General features: G+C 38.6%; 1 protein-coding gene across 1 annotated transcript in view; it reads right to left on the bottom strand.

Moving 5' to 3' along the window:
- GNL2 (G protein nucleolar 2) overlaps positions 1 to 23,988 on the bottom strand; it is an 859,639-nt gene that overhangs the window by 598,901 nt on the left and 236,750 nt on the right. Inside the window, 1 exon segment of the mRNA XM_044083721.1 lies at positions 14,783 to 14,922. Within this exon segment, the coding sequence (XP_043939656.1) occupies positions 14,783 to 14,922 (140 nt within the window).

The raw sequence follows: 23,988 nt of genomic DNA on the forward strand, positions 1-23,988 counted from the left end.
AATGTAATTTCGTCGTCTGTTCCATGCATCAAACACTCTGTCACAGAACCAATTAGTACACTTCTCATTGCTACAGAATCTTCTACACAGGTTGTCCGATGATTTTCTAGTACTTTTTGATAACCCCAAACATTCCCAGAGGTAGTTGCCCCTAAATGCCGTATATACCTTAATAAGATCTCCTCTTAGATATCTAAAAGAGACACTGTATAAATTCAGACATTTTAGTCTTTCATAATAACTTAGATTTTCACATCCATTAATGCCCTTGGTATATTTCCTGTACTCTTTCCAATTTACTCATGCTTGCCTTCTTCTAGGGTTTCCATATTGCTATTCTATACTCAAGTTTGGGTCTAATGTAACTAACAAGCAAGGACTTCATTATTTTTAATTTCCTAGACTTTAGAAATAGATGCACGCGTGCACACACACACAATCTTTCCCCCTCCTGTTTCAGATCAAAGATGTAATAATGTGTGTAGTTCTGTACAGTAAGATTTTGTGCTAGACAGTTCAAACATCCATGAACTAATCAAGTTGTACACAAGAAACACCAAAATAAACAAGAATATAAAATTACATATCTGCCAGACTTGCAGAAAAGGCCATTCACTACAGTGGGAACAAATGTTCTCCAGAGAAAGCAGGCTGGCGTTTACATAGTAAGCACTGAGCAGAGAGGGCCTTCATAGAGATTAGTGCAATTAAGTCTCAGTGGAAAGGCATGAATCAGAAGACTGTCTAGAAAACAAGGAATCAGTGCTGGGGCCTCTCCTGTTTATTACTTATTTTTGCAGACATTTAAGCCAGTATTTTTGAAGCACATCTGACTACGTTTGCTGATAAATGCAAGACAGGCATGGTTATCCACTCATCCACTGATACTAGACTGTAAAAGGGGAGCAATATGCACATAGCTTGCGCACTGTAAACAATTTCAAGCTCAGTATCAAAAAGCACATCACAGTAGTGCTTGGCAAAAACAAGTTGTTCTTACCTCATACATTCTCCTCTTTAAACTGATATGGTCTTCATAAGAGAACTGGCATGTATGTGGACAACACTCTGTCAGCTGACCAATTTTTTCTTGCATAGTCAGGAAATCCTTCTATGTGGCTCAATTAATTTCCAAGGGAAAATCTCCGATATCCAGAGAAGTCATCTTACCAATGCACTCCTTGCTTATCACATCCATCACTGAATATAGCGATCTCTTTGGTACATACAAATCCATGCATATCACTCAACTGAAAAGGCCCAAGTGATTTTTAACAAAAATAAATAAATAAATAAAATAAAATAAAGGCCTTAAATCCTTCAACCATCTTGACAGACTACCACAAAGTACAGTTTTGTACCTACCATAAATGTAGATGTTCGAGGATTCCATTGCTGCAGTCCTGACTATTGGGTATAGTCCGCACCCAGTCGGCCCGAATACCAGAGTATAAGGCTGACGTCGGTCAGGGCGCATTAGACTGACGTCAGTACGTCAGGGTACTAATGCGCATGACCGACGTCATATCCTCAGTCTTTTCTTGCCCCAGATGTCAGAAGACCCCAAAAAAACAAGTCCCAAAAAACCTGCACCAAAAACATGTACAATATATACAACAATATATACAAAAATATAAGCATGTAAACTCACCTACACAACCACCCCTAAATACAGAGGGAAGGAGGGAGGGTTGATCTGCAGCAATGGAATCCTCGAACATCTACATTTATGGTAGGTACAAAAACTGTACTCATGTTCTTCTGCCTTCCATTGCTGCAGTCCTGACTATTGGGTAGAATCCCAAAGCAGAGGTAAGGGAGGCTGGCAAATTATAAAGTAGTAGGAGCTGACAACATGCCTTGTAAAACAGCTGTGGCAAAACCAGCCCTAGACTTAGAGTAGATAGGAAGGTGATAATGCCTAGAGAAAGTATGCACTGAACTCCAAGTAGCTGCTTCCAGAATAGCCTTAGTTGCCACCCCTTAGAAATGCTGTTGAAGTGGCAGTAGCCCTAGTGGAATGAGGCCTAATCCCAGCTGGAATCTCCTGCCATGATGGGAATAACAAAATGCAATGCAAAAGCCAATCCACCTAGAAATAGTTTGTTTTGACACAGGCTTGCCTCTGAGAACTCAAAGCAAAAGAAACAAACAACTGCTGAGACTGCCTAAAATCCTTAGTCCTGCTTAAATAATAACGCAATTGCCTGTGTACATCTAAAGTGTGCAAAATCTTTTCCCCTTTATTTTGAGGATCTGCAAAAACGAGAGGCAAATGAATAGTTTGGTTTAAAGCCACACTAGAAACCACCTTAGGCATAAAAGAAGGATTAGTACGTAATGATACCCTATCCTTATGGAAAATCAAAAAGGGCTCTACTGCCATAAGGGCCTGCAACTCAGACACCCTTCTTGCAGAAGTAATAGCCAACAGAAAAGCAGTCTTCCATGACAAATATTTCAATTCAGCAGTAGCTGCAGGCTCAAAAGGTTGTAGAGCAAGTTTTTCCAACACAAAATTGAGATCCCAAGCAGGAGTAGGAGCTCTACGTGGGGGTCTTATATTCTTTGCCCCTCTAAGAAACTGCTTGAACAAAGGATGCGAAAACAAAGGTGGGTCACAATCATAGTGAGCTGAAATTGCTGCAGCATGAATCTTTATGGAAGAGAAGGACAAACCTTTGTCCAATAATTCAGTAAGATATTGAAGAGCCACACTCAAATTAGGCTCAGAAATCTCCAAATTCTTTGCTGTACTCCAAAATAAAAATCTCTTCCATTTTTCTGCATACACTTTCCTTGTACTAGGCCTTCTAGCTTCCATAATCACATTTAAAACTTGTTGAGGAAGTTGAGACCTGCTGTGTTTCAACCCAGAATATGCCAAGCTGTTAGATGAAGAGAGTGTAGCTTGACATTGAGCAGATGATATCCTTATATATAACACATACACACACATATATGTATAAAAGGTTTTATACACAACCACACAAGTTTCGTTATCTTACTCTATCCTGTTTTGCAGCAACAGTACCCTTTCCCAAACACTGTGTGATCTCAGATTTAGTACACATAATTAGCAGTGAATGTGGGATGCACGGGAGTTTGCCCTCCCTTCAAAAATCAATATTCTAAGTTGTTTTAAAAATGTGTTTTGTATACACAGAGTTTTTGCTCAGTGCATGCGTGTAGTATGTCAATGCTTGCAAATTCACCTTTTGTGGTTGACTTTGTGAATGTCGATATTTGGGTTACTTGTTCATCATTAGCAGACCATTAAAAAAAAAAAAAAATATATATATATATATATATATATATATATATATATATTATCCTCACACATACATAGATAAAGTTAGAGAAAGAGGGATGTCTATGTGTACACATTTATCTGTATGTGTATATCTATGTAACTTTATGATATACATTTAGAGAAATACATATGAATATATGTATATATTTTATATATTATACAGACACATATACATACACTTTTTTTAACCTATATTCACATATATCTACATCTATTCAGCAATATATATATATATATATATATAGATATATATAGATGAGAGAGAGAAACACACACACACACACACACACACACACACACACACACAAAAAGTGTACTTTTAAATCTCAACTCCTCATTCAGTTGACATGGTTTTGTCACAGTTGACAGCAAGTTACTTCCATTGTTGTTGTAGTATAATCTACTGTGATAGCTTTTGCAATTAAATAGGCGATTGCTCTGTAGTAGGTGTGCAGTCATAGCATTAATATAAGTAAGTGGTGGAAGGGCAAAGCCTCCATGTAAATACACATTTATTTGTGCTGATAAATTGTATGGAGGTGTGTGATTACATCTGGAGTTATGAAATATGTGCATGTCTGGCTTAATTTTATGACTGCTTCTGTGGCAGTACTTCAAATCTTTAGGGAAAATCAAGACAGTTTGAGTGAGTCTAGGCAGTTCATGTTCTTTTAGTAGGAAATGCTGTACAGAGATCTCATTAGGCTTGTGTTTGCAACCAGGTGTAATACATGTGAATAGCCATTTGACAGGTGCAATAATCAGTAGCTGATAATTTCTCATATATGCAAGGATCGATACTTCTGAGTTTGATTAGATGTATAGATATGTCTCTGCATTAATGTATATTATGTTTATATATGTGTGGTATAAGTGTGGTCCGTGTTTGCTGTGTTTTCGTGTTCTAAATTTTCATTGGTTTTGTGTGTGGATTCGATTTCATGGTCTCAAAAAACTGAAATTAGAGATTTCTGTCTTTCGAGATTATGAAGTGAATCCACACACATACACACACACATACATATATATAATACATATATATACACATATATATATATATATATATATATATATATATATATATACATACACACACACACACCATATATATATATATATATATATATATATATATATATGTATATACATACACATAGTGTGTGTGTGTGTGTGTATATAGATATATATATATATATATAATACATATATAATATAATATAATATATATATATATATATATATATATAAATATATTTATATATATATATATATATCTATATATATACACACACACACATATGTATATATATATATATATGTATGTATATATATATATATATATATATATATATATAGATATATATATGTATGATGGAAACACTTTATAATCTCAAAATACTGAAATATCAATTTCAGTATCTCAAGACTATAAGTCGAGTTTTGAAATAGCATGCATATCTCAAATTTGATTATGGCTTTACACTACTTAATGCCGGTTATGCTGATGGTGTGTGGTGCGTGTGTGGATTTAGGTGAAATGTCAGGTAAGTGAGTGTTTATAAGGGTTTTGGGTGGGAGTTTGAGTGTATGTTGTTGTTGTTTGTCTTTCGGCTCGATGCCACAGCGAACTGTCCGCTAATGACTGGCAGCAGAGTTTTACTAAACGCCGAGGTGTCAGCTCGACGTCCGACCTTCAACGGCAAGCCCATTAGCATGCATGTCTTTCAAATGCTACCCAACTGAGGACATGCAGACTTCACACAGAAGGCCCTCCCAAGCCAAGCCGAGAATCGAACGGAGAACCTCTTGCTGTGAGGTAACAACGCTATCGCCGCTCTGCAGCATAGTGTATGTGAGTGTGCTGAAATGTGTGATATGTGATGTCTGTGTGTGTGTGTGTGTGTGTGTGTGTGTGTGTGTGTGTTTGTGTGTGTGTGTGTGTGTGAGAGAGAGGGACTGTAGAATGTGTGAGTTTGCTTTTGTTTCCTGTTTGTCGATTTCAGAGTTAGTATATATAAGTAGGGTGTAGCACAGCCTCATCAGTGCAGGGCTTGCCCTGCTACTGTGATGTAGGTTTGTGGATGTGTGTTGTTTTGTTTGTTTATTTTATAGTATGTGTGTCGTGGTATATGTGTGGTTCGGTGTTTGCTGTGTTTTCGGTGTTTTAAATTTAACGATTTTGCTGTGTTGTGCGATTCGATTTCATGGTCTCAAAAACTGAAATTAGATTTCAGTCTTTCGAGATTATGAAGTGAATCCACACATATACACACACAAACACACGCACAGAGATACATCCATATTTTTATACATACATATATATATATATATATCTCACATACACATACAAATATTTCAAGCACGGGCATAAATGCCCTTCTAGCTTGCCAATATACCATAATAAGTTCCCATAATAAGTTTCCAGGCTGTTCTTAAAAATATCTAAACTAGTGCTTTCTTTAATGTAATTTCGTCGTCTGTTCCATGCATCAAACACTCTGTCACAGAACCAATTAGTACACTTCTCATTGCTACAGAATCTTCTACACAGGTTGTCTGATGATTTTCTAGTACTTTTTGATAACCCCAAACATTCCCAGAGGTAGTTGCCCCTAAATGCCCTATATACCTTAATAAGATCTCCTCTTAGATATCTAAAAGAGACACTGTATAAATTCAGACATTTTAGTCTTTCATAATAACTTAGATTTTCACATCCATTAATGCCCTTGGTATATTTCCGCTGTACTCTTTCCAATTTACTCATGCTTGCCTTCTTCTAGGGTTTCCATATTGCTATTCCATACTCAAGTTTGGGTCTAATGTAACTAACAAGCAAGGACTTCATTATTTTTAATTTCCTAGACTTTAGAAATAGATGCACGCGTGCACACACACACAATCTTTCCCCCTCCTGTTTCAGATCAAAGATGTAATAATGTGTGTAGTTCTGTACAGTAAGATTTTGTGCTAGACAGTTCAAACATCCATGAACTAATCAAGTTGTACACAAGAAACACCAAAATAAACAAGAATATAAAATTACATATCTGCCAGACTTGCAGAAAAGGCCATTCACTACAGTGGGAACAAATGTTCTCCAGAGAAAGCAGGCTGGCGTTTACATAGTAAGCACTGAGCAGAGAGGGCCTTCATAGAGATTAGTGCAATTAAGTCTCAGTGGAAAGGCATGAATCAGAAGACTGTCTAGAAAACAAGGAATCAGTGCTGGGGCCTCTCCTGTTTATTACTTATTTTGCAGACATTTAAGCCAGTATTTTTGGAGCACATCTGACTACGTTTGCTGGTAAATGCAAGACAGGCATGGTTATCTACTCATCCACTGATACTAGACTGTAAAGGGGAGCAATATGCACATAGCTTGCACTGTAAACAATTTCAAGCTCAGTATCAAAAAGCACATCACAGTAGTGCTTGGCAAAAACAAGTTGTTCTTACCTCATACATTCTCCTCTTTAAACTGATATGGTCTTCATAAGAGAACTGGCATGTATGTGGACAACACTCTGTCAGCTGACCAATTTTTTCTTGCATAGTCAGGAAATCCTTCTATGTGGCTCAATTAATTTCCAAGGGAAAATCTCCGATATCCAGAGAAGTCATCTTACCAATGCACTCCTTGCTTATCACATCCATCACTGAATATAGCGATCTCTTTGGTACATACAAATCCATGCATATCACTCAACTGAAAAGGCCCAAGTGATTTTTAACAAAAATAAATAAATAAATAAAATAAAATAAAGGCCTTAAATCCTTCAACCATCTTGACAGACTACCACAAAGTTACAGTTTTGTAACGGCCATAAATGTAGATGTTCGAGGATTCCATTGCTGCAGTCCTGACGACAGTATAGTCCGCCGCCCAGTCGGCCCGAATACCAGAGAGGTTGACGCCGGGTCATGGCGCCTTAGACTGACGCCAGTACGCCGGGTACCAAATGCGCATGAACGACGCCATATCCTCAGTCTTTTCCTTGGCCCCAGATGCTTGAAGACCCCCAAAAAGATGTCCAAAACCAAATATATACAAAAATATGTAACCTCACCTACACAACCACCAACACAGAGGGGAAGGCCGAGGGGAGGGTAAATCTTCGACTGCAGCAATGGAATCCTCGAACATCTACATTTATGGTAGGTACAAAACTGTACTATGTTCTTCGCTTCCATTGCTGCAGTCCTGACTATTGGGTAGAATCCCAAAGCAGAGGTAAGGGAGGCTGGCAAATTATAAAGAGCAGGAGCTGACAACATGCCTTGCAAAACAGCTGTGGCAAAACCAGCCCTAGACTTAGAGTAGATAGGAAGGTGATAATGCTTAGAGAAAGTATGCACTGAACTCCAAGTAGCTGCTTCCAAAATATCCTTAGTTGCCACCCCTTAGAAATGCTGTTGAAGTGGCAGTAGCCCTAGTGGAATGAGGCCTAATCCCAGCTGGAATCTCCTTGCCATGATGGGAATAACAAAATGCAATGCAAAAGCCAATCCACCTAGAAATAGTTTGTTTTGACACAGGCTTGCCCTGAGAACTCAAAGCAAAAGAAACAAACAACTGCTGAGACTGCCTAAAATCCTTAGTCCTGCTTAAATAATAACGCAATTGCCTGTGTACATCTAAAGTGTGCAAAATCTTTTCCCCTTTATTTTGAGGATCTGCAAAAAATGTAGGCAAATGAATAGTTTGGTTTAAAGCCACACTAGAAACCACCTTAGGCATAAAGGAAGGATTAGTACGTAATGATACCCTATCCTTATGGAAAATCAAAAAAGGCTCTACTGCCATAAGGGCCTGCAACTCAGACACCCTTCTTGCAGAAGTAATAGCCAACAGAAAAGCAGTCTTCCATGACAAATATTTCAATTCAGCAGTAGCTGCAGGCTCAAAAGGTTGTAGAGTAAGTTTTTCCAACACAAAATTGAGATCCCAAGCAGGAGTAGGAGCTCTACGTGGGGGTCTTATATTCTTTGCCCCTCTAAGAAACTGCTTGAACAAAGGATGCGAAAACAATGGTGGGTCACAATCATAGTGAGCTGAAATTGCTGCAGCATGAATCTTAATGGAAGAGAAGGACAAACCTTTGTCCAATAACTCAGTAAGATATTGAAGAGCCACACTCAAATTAGGCTCAGAAATCTCCAAATTCTTTGCTGTACTCCAAAATAAAAATCTCTTCCATTTTTCTGCATACACTTTCCTTGTACTAGGTCTTCTAGCTTCCATAATCACATTTAAAACTTGTTGAGGAAGTTGAGACCTGCTGTGTTTCAACACAGAATATGCCAGGGTGTTAGATGAAGAGAGTGAAGCTTGACATTGAGCAGATGACCGTCCTTCTGAGATAACAGATGAGGAATCAGAGGTAAAGGCCATGGAGGCTTCTTTACCAGAGACCCTAGTAGTGGGTACCAGTGTTGCCGAGGCCAATCTGGAGCTATCAAAATCATCCTTGGCCTGTCTTGTCTGACCTTTAACAGTACCTTTGGAAGAAGAGGCAGAGGTGGAAAGGCATACACATGAAGGTTTTTCCAACTGAAAGACAGAGCATCCACTTTCCAAGCTGTGTGATGAAACCCCTTTGTGCAATACTTTGGCAGCTGGTGGTTTAGTGGAGAAGCGAACAGATCTATGTCTGGAGTTCCCCATGACACTGTCAATTTCTGAAATACATGAAGATCCAGTTTCCACTCGTGGGGATCCATGATTTGTCTGCTTAACACATCTGCTAAGGAGTTCTGTGCTCCTGGCAGAAACCTTGCCTGAAGAGTTAGTTGCAGTTTAGGCAGTCTCCCATAAAATCATTGCTTGCCTGCATAGAGGATAAGAATGTGTTCCCCCTTGCTTGTTGATGTACCACATGACAGTTGTGTTGTCTGTTAGAATCAACACCTGCCCTGGAAGAAGTAACTCCTTGAAAGCCATTAATGCAAACTGGACTGCTAACATCTCCTTCATGTTGATATGTAGATGCTGTAGTCTGGCAGGCCACTTGTCTTCTATCCACTTTCCATTTAGATAAGCGCCACAAGCAATGTCCGAGGCATCTGTCGTTAAAATCTGACTTGCCTCTGGCCGGGTCACAGAGAGTCCCTTGTTTAGGTGACATTCCTGAGCCCACCACAAGAATTCCTTTTGAAGGCAAGGTATTATTTGAATGACAGTGTCCAAATCCTGGCAGTGCTGTGTCCATACATTTTTGAGATACCATTGTAGCTTCCTCATATGCAGTTTGGCATTGGGAAGCACCAGAATACAAGATGCCATGAACCCTAATGCTTGAAGGACTGTCCTTGCAGTCAGCATGGACTGATGAGATAGTTGATGGAAGTAAAGTGACAGACTCTTTTGTTTGTCCGGGGTTAAAAAGGCCATCTGGGCTGCTGTATTCAGTCTCACACCCAGAAAGCACATGTCTTGAGAGGGTACTAGACTGGACTTTATTTCGTTCACAGAATACCCTAGGCATCTTAGCACTGCTATAACATATTCCAGATGCTGTAGAAGGTCTTCCTTTTCTTGAGCCAGAATCAGGCAGTCGTCCAAGTAAGGATAGATTTGAATTCCTTGAAGCCTGAAGTAAGCTATCACTGGAGCCAGAACCTTTGTGAACACTCTGGGCGCAGTAGATAAGCCAAAGGGCAATGCAGAGAACTGATAATGAGAATTTCCAGTTCGAAACCCCAGATACTTCCTGCAACTTAGCCTTATAGGCACATGAAGGTAAGCTTCCTTGAGATCTAAAGTTACCATCCAGTGATCTTTGCCCAGCAGAGGTAAAAGCTGTTGTAACGTCAACATCTTGAACTTGGGAATGTCCAGATAAGTGTTGAGGATAGATAAATCCAAAATTGGTCTCCACGTGTTCCCCTTTTTTGGTACTAGGAACAGGCGAGAATAAAATCCTAGGCCCCTTTCTGATACAGGGACTGGCTGAATGGCCCCTATTTGGAGTAACTGAGAAATTTGCTTGTGAGCCTCTTTTCTTTGTGGAGGAGGAACGTCCACCTTTAAATATGTGCATGTCTGGCTTAATTTTATGACTGCTTCTGTGGCAGTACTTCAAATCTTTAGGGAAACCCAAGACAGTTTGAGTGAGTCTAGGCAGTTCATGTTCTTTTAGTAGGAAATGCTGTACAGAGATCTCAATTAGGCTTGTGTTTGCAACCAGGTGTAATACATGTGAATAGCCATTTGACAGGTGCAATAATCAGTAGCTGATAATTTCTCATATATGCAAGGATCGATACTTCTGAGTTTGATTAGATGTATAGATATGTCTCTGCATTAATGTATATTATGTTTATATATGTGTGGTATAAGTGTGGTCCGGTGTTTGCTGTGTTTTCGGTGTTCTAAATTTTGCGATTTTGGGCTTTCGGTGTTGTGTGGATTCGATTTCATGGTCTCAAAAAACTGAAATTAGAGATTTCTGTCTTTCGAGATTATGAAGTGAATCCACACACATACACACACACATACATACATATATAGAATATATATATATATATATATATATATACACACACACACACACACACATATATATATATATATATATATATATATATGTGTATATACATATGCATGTGTGTGTGTGTGTGTGTGTGTATATAGATATATATATATATATATATATATATATATATATATATACATACATACATATATATACACACATATGTGTATATATATATATATATATATATATATATATATATATATATATATATATATATACACACATATGTATATATATATGTATATATATATATATATATATATATATATATATGTACGTATATGGAAACACTTTATAATCTCAAAATACTGAAATATCGAATTTCAGTATCTCAAGACTATAAAGTCGAAGTTTTGAAATAGCGGAAGTGCATAATCACGGATTTGAATATCTCAAATTTGCGATTATGGCTTTACACTACTTAATGCCCGGGGTTGTATGCTGATGGTGTGTGGTGCCGTGTGTGGATTTAGGTGTAATGTCAGGTAAGTGAGTGTTTCGTAAGGGTTTTGGGTGGGAGTTTGAGTGTATGTTGTTGTTGTTTGTCTTTCGGCTTTCTCCCGGTAAGGGGTCGCCACAGCGGAACTCCGGTCCGCTAATGACTGGCAGCAGAGTTTTACTAAACGCCGAGGTGTCAGCTCGACGCCCGACCTTCAACGAAGGCAAGCCCATTTACGCATGCATGTCTTTCAAATGCTACCCAACCGCAGGGAGGACATGCAGACTTCCACACAGAAGGCCCTCCCAAGCCAAGCCGAGAATCGAACGGGAGAACCTCTTGCTGTGAGGTAACAACGCTATCACCGTACCTCTGCAGCATAGTGTATGTGAGTGTGCTGAAATGTGTGATATGTGATGTCTGTGTGTGTGTGTGTGTGTGTGTGTGTGTGTGTGTGTGTGTGTGTGTGTGTGTGTGTGTGTGTGTGAGAGAGAGAGGGACTGTAGAATGTGTGAGTTTGCTTTTGTTTCCTGTTTGTGCGATTTCAGAGTTAGTATATATAAGTAGGGGGGTGTAGGGGGCACAGCCCCCCACATCGAGGGTGCAGGGGGGCTTGCCCCCCTGCTTACTTGTGATGTAGGTTTGTGGATGTGTGTTGTTTTGTTTGTTTATTTTATAGTATGTGTGTCGTGGTATATGTGTGGTTCGGTGTTTGCTGTGTTTTCGGTGTTTTAAATTTAGCGATTTTGGGCTTTCGGTGTTGTGCGGATTCGATTTCATGGTCTCAAAAAACTGAAATTCGAGATTTCAGTCTTTCGAGATTATGAAGTGAATCCACACACATATACACACACAAACACACGCACAGAGATACATCCATATTTTTATACATACATATACATATATATATATATATATATATATATATATATATATATATCTCACATACACACACAAATATTTCAAGCACGGCATAAATGCCCTTCTAGCTTGCCAATATACCATAATAAGTTCCCATAATAAGTTTCCAGGCTGTTCTTAAAAATATCTAAACTAGTGCTTTCTTTAATGTAATTTAGTCGCCTGTTCCATGCATCAAACACTCTGTCACAGAACCAATTAGTACACTTCTCATTGCTACAGAATCTTCTACACAGGTTGTCCGATGATTTTCTAGTACTTTTTGATAACCCCAAACATTCCCAGAGGTAGTTGCCCCTAAATGCCGTATATACCTTAATAAGATCTCCTCTTAGATATCTAAAAGAGACACTGTATAAATTCAGACATTTTAGTCTTTCATAATAACTTAGATTTTCACATCCATTAATGCCCTTGGTATATTTCCGCTGTACTCTTTCCAATTTACTCATGCTTGCCTTCTTCTAGGGTTTCCATATTGCTATTCTATACTCAAGTTTGGGTCTAATGTAACTAACAAGCAAGGACTTCATTATTTTTAATTTCCTAGACTTTAGAAATAGATGCACGTGCACACACACACAATCTTTCCCCTCCTGTTTCAGATCAAAGATGTAATAATGTGTGTAGTTCTGTACAGTAAGATTTTGTGCTAGACAGTTCAAACATCCATGAACTAATCAAGTTGTACACAAGAAACACCAAAATAAACAAGAATATAAAATTACATATCTGCCAGACTTGCAGAAAAGGCCATTCACTACAGTGGGAACAAATGTTCTCCAGAGAAAGCAGGCTGGCGTTTACATAGTAAGCACTGAGCAGAGAGGGCCTTCATAGAGATTAGTGCAATTAAGTCTCAGTGGAAAGGCATGAATCAGAAGACTGTCTAGAAAACAAGGAATCAGTGCTGGGGCCTCTCCTGTTTATTACTTATTTTTGCAGACATTTAAGCCAGTATTTTTGAAGCACATCTGACTACGTTTGCTGATAAATGCAAGACAGGCATGGTTATCCACTCATCCACTGATACTAGACTGTAAAAGGGGAGCAATATGCACATAGCTTGCGCACTGTAAACAATTTCAAGCTCAGTATCAAAAAGCACATCACAGTAGTGCTTGGCAAAAACAAGTTGTTCTTACCTCATACATTCTCCTCTTTAAACTGATATGGTCTTCATAAGAGAACTGGCATGTATGTGGACAACACTCTGTCAGCTGACCAATGCTTCTTGCATAGTCAGGAAATCCTTCTATGTGGCTCAATTAATTTCCAAGGGAAAATCTCCGATATCCAGAGAAGTCATCTTACCAATGCACTCCTTGCTTATCACATCCATCACTGAATATAGCGATCTCTTTGGTACATACAAATCCATGCATATCACTCAACTGAAAAGGCCCAAGTGATTTTTAACAAAAATAAATAAATAAATAAAATAAAATAAAGGCCTTAAATCCTTCAACCATCTTGACAGACTACCACAACTCTCCTACTTACACAGTACCCTACTCTCTGCTCCAAGGCGACCTGTTGTCTTGTGCTTTAAGCCATAAATGATCCAGTCCTATCTCACCTACTTCAAAAAACAGGACTCTATAAACAGCCATGCCAGAGACCTAAATTTGCATCAACCGCCAACAAATAAACAACACTTGCTGTTGGGATAAGACCCTAAACTCAATGTATTCCCAGCGTATAGAATAAGTTACCATTACAGGTCAAGCAAAGTGCTACTTTATCTGCCTTTAAGGTGATTCTTGATGACTGGACGGGTAGGTACAAATTTACACCATGGTTATCCTATACTGTCTAGAGATTTGGAGAACATTCCTGATTTTCCTCTTATTTTTGCCCTGTGTCTTGCAAAAGTTTTCACTTTTATGGGAAATCACGGATGATTTCAGTCAATAATGCCAATCATTATGGTTTTATACTTCTGATACTTCAGTGAATAAATATTGATGTCAAAAAATTTTTTATGTTAACATTTTAGTGACTCACATTAATATCTAAAAATTATCCCTAAATCTGCAGTTTGTCCCACCATTATTTTTGGCTTTGGATAGAATTCTTGAGGAAAGGAGCAGAAGCACAGATAAAACCCTGCATAACCGTGTTTCGTCCTTGTGATCAAAGCACATCAACCACAGGTCTATCCTGTGATACCCACACCCTTTTATGGATTAGTCCAAAAATAACATACATTTATTTGTACTATAATTCTTAGGGTTTACCTGTATTACTGCAGTCTACTACTCTGACTTTTTTGTAGTCTCAATAAGTTAAGACCAACTGCCTTAACAGTGGCGCACCTACATTTATATTCGTTTGTCACACACACACACACACACACACACACACACACACACACACACACACACACACACACACACACACACACACACACACACACACACACACACACACACCTTAGATATATCCAATATCCCTTTCTTTCTTCAAGGTAGCCACTTCGCAGTAAGGATGCAGAACACTCAAATTCTATACTAATATTATAAAATTGTGGTTCTAAATATTCATCCACAGACCATGAGTACTTACATGTGGTTTGATTCTATCATGTAAGAGCGACATTGGTAACTTGCTTTGTTTCATCACAACTTGGTATGGGTCCTTCATAACCTTGTCCATTTCATCTTGGAACTTCTGCAAACTTGACTGTTTAATAACTCTGGTATTGCCTGTTTTTTGTTTTTTTTTAAAAAAAAGGACAGAATATCATTGACTTCAGAATGAAGGTTATAACATGATAGGCTGAGCTATATGTTTGACAACACATTTTCAAAGATCTCTATTAATACCATAAACTATGTAGGTCCATGACAGCAAACAGTATCAGTCATGTAATCTTGACAAGCAAGTCAAGTAAGCGCCAAAATGGAAAACAACCCTTTAAGGGAAGACAGGAATCGATCAATTTGCGTAATGCTGGATAGATGACAACTGTACAAAAGAATATCTGTGCTGTATAATGTTTACAACTGAACATTAAAGTGTTTACTTTCTTTTATATAAACATACATTTCCCTGTATCTTGCAAATTCAATGTTTGTTTGTGGCTTTTCCCGGAACTCCGGTCCGCTAATGATTGGCAGTAGATTTTTACGTGCCGAGTTGCCAGCCCTGACGCACAACCTTCAATAAAGGTATTAAATAATTGATGAGAAACCATTTTTTGAGCAGATAAGGGAATTTGCATCTACTAAAAAACATCACGACCTATTCTTCCATCATCAATACCCACTTTATCAAGTTTAGGATCACAATAGCTTATACCTACTAGCATAGGTTACAAAAAACAATTTTTATTTTTATAAAAAGAGAAAAAAATACAAAATCACACACGTAAAATGAAGACCACAAGCACTGGATGTTCTTCATGCCTGCACTAAATTCAATACTGTCACCTCATATTCTTATATTCATGCGCACTCTGTGCATTAATCTGATCATTCTTACGATGCTGCTGTCATAATGGTTCATTGAAGTATTTAGGTAAAGTACACTTGTGTAAGAAAACTTACCATAACAGTAGATGGTTGAATGATCAATGCTGCAGCAGCTTAGCTATATTGGTAGTACCCTGCACATACATATGTGCAATTTAAAACACAGTTTCTAGCCATTCTCACTTGAGTGGTGTACAGTCTGCACTTCCAATACTAGGGCTCTGTCCCCACAACCCAAATCATCACATATATTACACCTTTCCTACAAAAAAATGGAGAAGGAGGCAAAGCTTCTTTGCCTTTCTTTTGTTGCACACTACCCATTATATTTTGTGCCGGCTGGCTGCAGCATGCCACGTGCCCTGGTACTATCATGGGGGTTTGCTGCATGCTGATGGGCAGTGCATTTAAACAGTCACTCTTCTTGTGTGCTGGGCATTGTTACTGGTGTGAAAGAGCACATTTATAGCACTAGCCCTCAAGGCCATCAGTGCCTTTTTATTTTTTTAAGATGGCAGTGCCCTCTAAAAACAAGTTTGCTCTTTCCCTGCTGGCTTGCACCAATCTCGTGTGTTTATCCTATAGTGTCTGGAAGGTAGGAGGCAGCAAGTGTACTCAAACCAGGGTTGCTCTCACTGTGCAGTACTATTGCTGCCTATGCAGTTCTACGGTATGTTGTACTTGGGAAAGTGGCTTGGAAGGGCTTAAGATACTCAGTATACTCCCTTTCTAATTTCTCCAAATCTTTTGGGTTTCTAATACTGATGGGAATGGACCCCATTCCTAAGTCAAAGTACGATTAATGTTAATGAAATTAGTATTGCTTCAATCTTTGATGTCAGCCAGAAGTGCTCTTCGCAGCACATGCAATGTGCATAGTAATGATGCCTTCTGCAATCCGTATGTGTTACATGGATTGGTAATGTATCTAAATATGATTGTAGATCCTTTGGTTTTTTTTTTCACAAGACCTATTGCTCCAGCTACTATTAGAACTGTCTGGGTATCTTTCTTCCACATTGCTCTCATTTCTCTCTGCAGATCCTGATCTTTTATGATTTTGTCTCTCTCTGTACACAAGACACTGTAGTCACTGGGGGTGGCAATTTCAATGATCAATGCTACTTTTGTCTTTTTTTCTTGGACCACTATATCCGGTTTTCTAGCATCTATCTTTTGAACTGTTGGCAATGGGTGATCCCATGTAATATAAACTTCATAATTTTCTATACTTTGTGTCTCATGTTTCCAGTGTTTTTAAGCGACTTCAATACCATAATGTTTGCACAGTATACTCCCTGTAAGTAGCGACCAATGTTTACTGATAATTATTTGACAAAAGAGGCAAGATCTCAATACAAGATTTGAAAAAACTGTACTGTACAGTAGCTAGCTGGAAACACTGTATGCAATGATACTGAGAAACAAAGGTCTTAATTACCCAAGCTCGTGCTGAATAGGTGTCCGTCTCTCCCTTATGGACCAAGTCTTGTGCACTTTTAAGAATGAATATTCCAAACACTATAGTTCATTTAATAAGGTTTTATTAGATGTTCGCAATATCCGAATACTGTTTTCATTAACAGTACTGATAAACAATTCAAGTTGCTACACATCATATTCTGATTGTCCTGAACAATGTAAACTGACGGTCTCTAGATGACCTGTTTCCTGTACTCAGGCTTGAGTGTTTGACATCTTCTCTGAAGTAACAGGTCGAATGCACTTACTAACTTTAACTGACCTGCTTTATCCTGAACACCACATATTACATTGCTTCAATACAGTAATTTATTTACTTTTTCTACCCTTGGTTTCAGGCTTTGTCTTGTATGTGCAAAGAACATTCTGTAGCTGACAAGATTATCTTTCCCTTGAGAAAGGATCATAGCAAGAAATGTCTGCAATCTTCCCTTGAGAAACTGTTATTTCAGCAAGGTCAACATTCAGTGGAAGATTCTTTGTTTCTGCTTTTCTAAAATGTATACATACATGAAACACCATTTCTAGGCCTATTTTATTCTTTATCCTGTCTAATGTCTTATAACTACTGTACAATTAAAAACCCTGATCTAACATTAATCAAGGGAGAACCTTCAAATTACTGAACTAGCTGTACTGTCCACTGATCAATATTTAGCCTCTGTGTGTGCAGTTGTGGCCTCCTAGCTGTATGGGTGGTGCTCTCACTGCCAGCTTTACTTTCATGTGTTGGCTTTCACATGATGGATATGGTTCAAAATTGCTAGAAAACACTACATTACCTCCTTTCTTGACTTATAACTCATTCACAGGTCATATTACTAAATTACTGGGATAAGCCAGCTGGACAGAAACCCTTTTCAGGTTCATAGGCTCAAAGGAAATTACTAAGCTAATGGCTTAACAGCCCTTACAAGCCTAGGCAATATAAATCAATTTTAACCATGTATGGCCCTTAGGGGCAAGAGGATGGCATAGATTTGTGCCTATGCATTGGATATCTTACAGACTGCCCCTGTCCATAAGGGACATGGGCACTAACCCAGGTGTGAATTTGCAATTCTCCATCCATTGATCCAAAATGCATTTGAAGAGGGCCAGGGCAAAGATCTACTTAATATGAATATAAAGCCTGTTCCAAAGGAGGGGCAATCTCTGAGACACATCTGTCTCTCTAGCATATTTTGTTTGAGTTGCTGACTGAGTTTAGATCCCAGATCAGGTGATCCTTATGTTGTTTGACTTGTGGATGTGTAGCAGCTCCATCAGAGCTGGATTTGTGAGTGCCTTGTAGGTCAAGCATAGATCACTCCTTAACAGTCAACAGGAGACAGAGTAAGCAGATAGGGCTTTAAGTCTAATCATGTAGGACATGTTTACACCCTGTATTTTCTTTCTAAGGAACCTCTGAAGCCTCTCCAGCTGCTATAAGTGCCTAGTCAAGTAAATGCCAAATGATGAACTGCACTTAGTTCTTAGTCTAATGAAGGTTGAGCATAGCAAGACTATAATTTCCTTGGATCTGGATGCCATACCTTTACTTATAACTTGTGCCACACAGAAGGTCTTCCTCACCACTGTGGACAGGTGGCGGCCAAAGTTCAGGGTATCTATATCTGTGTACCTAGATCTCTCACCTCTGAGTCAACTCATTGGGGTGTGCTACTGATGTTTTAATTTGCAGGAGAATTTGACTTCCTAAAATGTATGAAAATGCATTTTTTTCCACATTTAGTTTTAGCCCATGGTTCTGGCACCAATCATTTGGCTGATTTAGACCCTCTTGAAGGATATCTACATCACTGGGGGATTTGACGATTGCCCCCAGCTTGCAATCAATAGCAAACTGTCATCCAGAGGCCTTCCGCATTAGCCTTGGCTTCAGAGACGTATATTCCAAAAAGGAGTAGTCCCAGCACCGAGCCCTGTGGTACACCACTAGTAACTGGCCTCTTGCTGGATCTGGACTCACCCACTTTAACCACGTGTCCTGTCTGTGAGCCAACTGGCTATCCATCTGGTGACAAAGGGATTTATGCCTACTTTTGTGAGTTTATTTATAAAACCAGAGTGGGGAACTGTGTCAAATGCCTTGGCCAGATTGAGTAAGCAGTATGGACCGTTTTACCCTCATCCATGACCTTAGTGACTTTCTCAAAGAAATCCACCTGATTCAGTAGGCATGACCTGCCCTTGATAAACCCGAACTGGGTCATGTCCAGTGTTGGGAGATTTCCTATGTCATTATTTATCAGGTCCATGACTATTGCTTCCATGGCCTTACATAAGACTAGTCAAACTTAAGGGTTTGTAATTTCCCAGGTTAATAGATGGTCCCCCCCTTTATGCAAAAGGATGACTGTTACTGTTATCCACTCTATCAGGACAAAGTCAGTCTGGAGGCTGTGGATCAACAGAAATGCTAATGGATGTGATAAGTCCTGATTTAAACTGTTTAATAGGTAACCTGGCATATCGTCAGGTCCCACTGAAGCTGTGTTTTTAGCTTTACAGAGGACAGTGGCAACCTGTTCTTTGGTGATAAATGATGGAGGGTATTTCTTAGAGGTGAACTGGGGGGTGATCAGGAGGTAAAATCTGAGCTGAATTTATCTGCCAGCAGAATTGCTACATCTTCCGGCGGAGTATAGGTGATTCCATCTAAAACTAATTCCACACATTGTTGGGTGCTGCCCTTAAGATTACGAACATAACTGAAACATGTCTAATGGTTATCCTTAGCTTTGGAGGCTATTTTTCCTCAAAGTCTTCTTTCAGAGACTTGACCAGTTCCCAGATTCACTTGTTTAGACTGAGAGAATTTTTGCTCTGTTGTGCACATTCCCTCTTAGTTCTCGACAGGATTTTCTTTGTTTTCTTGTACAACCTATTAATAACAGGGGTCCACCAGGGTGGCTTGTTTTTGCAGTTTGCCCCGGGTTTATTTTGGTCTGGTATTGATGTTTTTTGTAGTTGTTTATATGGTCATACAGGGCTTTTGTGTACGTGTCTGCATAGGTTTCTGCGCTTTCTGGATTTGGTGAAGCTTGGAAACTAGCTATGTCATCCCAAAGGGTTAGGTGGGGGGACTAGTTTTATTTTTATTTCAAGGAAGACTCCTTTGTGATCCGATCTTACCAGTGAGGGCATCAAGTTAGGTGAGGTGCAGCACTCTCCTATATTTAGGATATTTGCCTATTTGCCCCCCCCCCCCGAATGAGAGTACAGACTAGCTGCAAAAAGGCATTTGAATTTGCGGCAAGAAATCTTGGGCCTGTATGTTAGTGGTCGTGTACGTCTCCCAGTTAATGGAGGTGTAGTTATAATCACCCATGAGTATGGTACTGGGCTGAATAGTAAACGATTCTAGTAACTTCAGCTATAATGCATGGGTTTCCTGGTTCATGGTGCAGGACCTGTAGCTAACAAGAATATGGTACTGGATTTTTCCAGTGGTTAGTTGGACAGAGTAGCTCAAGCATGTCATATTGTTTGATCAACCTTCAGGTGTGCTTATCCTTTACATAGACATATACACCTCCATCTTTTGCTCTTTCATGTTCAGCAAGTGATTGGAATATATGAAAAGTGTTACAGTCATGGACTGATGCAGTGCTCTCCATTGCAGTGAATCATGTTCAAAGCTGAGGCCCAGGAGAAAAGCTCCAAATTAAGTTGCACAAAACAACATATAACATTGTATAATACAATTTTCAAACAGTTTTAGAGCAGAAAATAAGCAGAACTTTCAACAATTTATAAATACGTGTGAGCAGTATACATTCAGCAAAATAACAATAACAATAGGAGTACATCTTACAAAGTGAATTTAGACCACAAGCAGAAGCATGGATATAAAACAGAGATGAGGCTGTAGTCATGAGAGAGAAATAAGAAAATTCACCCTGGGGATCACTTCTGTGGCTCTGCTTGACAGGGGCACAGGAAAATAATTTTCTTGGGTGGCAAAAGCCAGGGTACTGTTTGGCTAGGCTTATATAGGCCTTAGGGCCAAATAGCCTAGTACCTACCTATAAACCTATGGGTAGGAGCATGGATATAAAAAGGAGATGATGAAGTAATAAGAGAGAAAGCAGAGAATATCAGCTGCAATTAAAACAAAAGAGAAGCTGGAGTAAACCAGAGCAGAAGGTGTAGATAGTAATTAATAAAGAGCTGAAGGACTTCTGTTACAGGTGAAGAAGGCAAGAGTCAAGTGGAATAAGTTGATACTTCCAACAGAGTAAAGAGCTTTAGGATTACCTGATATGAAGGGATATTTTAGAGTTACTCAGTTAAGGCTCTTATACATAACACAAGCAGAAAGCTACAATTCAAAGTAGAAAGAGATGATGATGATGAAGCAGGGGGACATTCAAAAAATAAGGAAAGTGTGGGATTTTGGATGCAGATCCTTAAGGAGAGTAACTGTCATACAAAATATTATATTCATAAAGCAGCAGAAAGTATACTAAGTCAACACAGGAATGGAGAAAGGAGATTCTGATGATAGGGATGACTGCAACTAGGGGTACATGAAGATGTAAAAGGGGGCTAGAATTCTGGAGGAAGGTGGCAAAGGATCCAAGGTATTGGGAACAAATAATTAGACAGTGAAAGGTAATATAATGGGAAGAGGTCAAGTAGGCATTTGGAATGCAGGTTAGAGATTGTCTTTCCTATTAGGAACTATAAAAACGCAGATAGGGGAATCCTAAGTGAAAGACTTGCACTAGTTCAGTTTTTCGTTGAATCTAGAACAGAAGCTGTTTTTAAAAAGGGATGACTAGTAGAGCATATGAAATATTGCATGATAACAACAGGAATCACAAAAGGTCAGAAAAGATTGGGGAGAGATTAGCTAAGAAATGTATGGCTCCCAAATAAGTAATAAAGTCTAGACTATTTAGAATTTTTGCCTGGAAGTGTTTCCATAGGTTTTCCATTATACCCCAAGCACACTCCAAAGAATTTTCCTTACATAGACTGCAAATGTTGGAGGTGCAATGGTTAGAAAGAGGTACCTGTGAGTGTATGTTTTCAGGTGTAATGAGTTGCCAGACGTTAAAAATTCCCTACACAGTACTCTGTCAGGAATGCTAGGTGGGTAAATGAGTATAACCAAAGAAAAAAAAAATTTTTGAGCTGGAATACAGAATCTGAGCTGCCTAAACACAGTAAGGCCTTGTTAAATTTAACTCTGGCTGCCAAAAGAGCAATGACTAGAAAATGGGAATCAAAGTCTAACTAAACCAACTATACTTGGAAGTGTACACTGCAACAGAGATAAAAGAACAGGAAGGGGTAGGAGTAAATTACATAAAAAAAATGAAAATTGTGGGAAAACTACATGGAAAAATGTTTTGGTGGATGGATGAGGTTTAAGAGAAGGCAGGAATTGAGCAATTTATGTAATGCTGGATTGACTATACTGTATTGAACAATATATGTGATGTATAATGTTTGTAAATGTTTGGTTTGATTACTTTTATATAAAAGTAAGCTTGCCTATGTCACAAGTGCTAACTCAATAAAGGTGTTTTTTAATAAAAGAAAAACTGTAGTAATTAATATTAAGTCAGAAGAATTAGTATTTCAGCCAAGAGTGGAGCAACAGCAAGTCCAATTATCCATGAGATACACTTTCAGAACTTTTTAAAGGATTTGTACAAACAGTCTATGGAATGGCATTCAATATTTTTGAGCCGTGACATGACAACAAAGACTCCTGCAGAGTTAGATGATTTTGTCACACTTGGTAAGTCTATCACTGGATTTTAGTGTTTTATTTGGAATATTTCATATTTCTGTAAATATAACAGTATCCTCTTGAACCTGGATGTTTTATTCTCTTAGTGCTATGGAATTAAAGTTAACCTGTGTAGTTCTGAAGCTTAAACTACATTCCAGGTTCATTTTTCCTTACTAATTTAGAGTACAGTTGTGTAAGCTGTACTTACCATAAAATTAGATGTTCAAATCAAAACTGCTGCAGTATCCTTATCTACATAGTTACATTCTGCCAAGGACAGAACATCCGACCAGCTTCCAAAAGGCACCTTCCACATGCACAAACTGTTAAGCAGCTCAAAATGAGCTGACTGGAAGACAAGTTTGGGTGCTAAGCCCTTTACAGCTTTTCTACCAGCAGAGAGGAGGCAGCTGAGCTCTAGAAGTACAATGCTAGGAAGTACAAAAAAATAAATGTTCACACCCTGGCATAAACAAAAAAAAAACCAAGAGGATGAATGAGGAAGCTGTTACTGTATGAAATGATTATTCGAACATCTACTGTTATGGTTAAGTACAACTCAGACAACTGTACTATGTTCATCATAATGATCAATGTTGCAGTAGCCTTAGCTATATGGGTAGATTACCATAGCTAACTACATTTGGGAGGTGGAAAGAGAAGAGTCCAGGAGCCCGTAGAGAATGGACCTAGTAAAGCTTTTTTTTTCTTTCAATAAACATCTTTATTAAATTATCACGTACGGCATAGGCAATCTTACATTTATATAAATGGAAAACAAATACGGACACCACTTTAGTTGCAAACATTATACATCACAGACACCACTGAAACAACTGTAGTTGCAAACATTACACATCACTTACAATTTATCCAGTCATCATCAGTAAAGCATTATATGGACTCATTCAAATCCTGCCTCCTAAACCTAGCTCTATCTCTGCATATATTGTTCCCACAATTCCCATTTTGTTTCTATGTAATTAGCTCAGTCCCTTTTCTAAAGATCCCAATTCCAGTTGTTATATCTCTGTTACTATATTCACTACTTCTATCTGCGGTGG

The sequence above is a fragment of the Protopterus annectens genome, chromosome 1.part1, assembly GCF_019279795.1.
Source record: "Protopterus annectens isolate FY-2018-M chromosome 1.part1, PAN1.0, whole genome shotgun sequence".
In the NCBI taxonomy this organism is placed as follows: Eukaryota; Metazoa; Chordata; order Ceratodontiformes; family Protopteridae; genus Protopterus; species Protopterus annectens.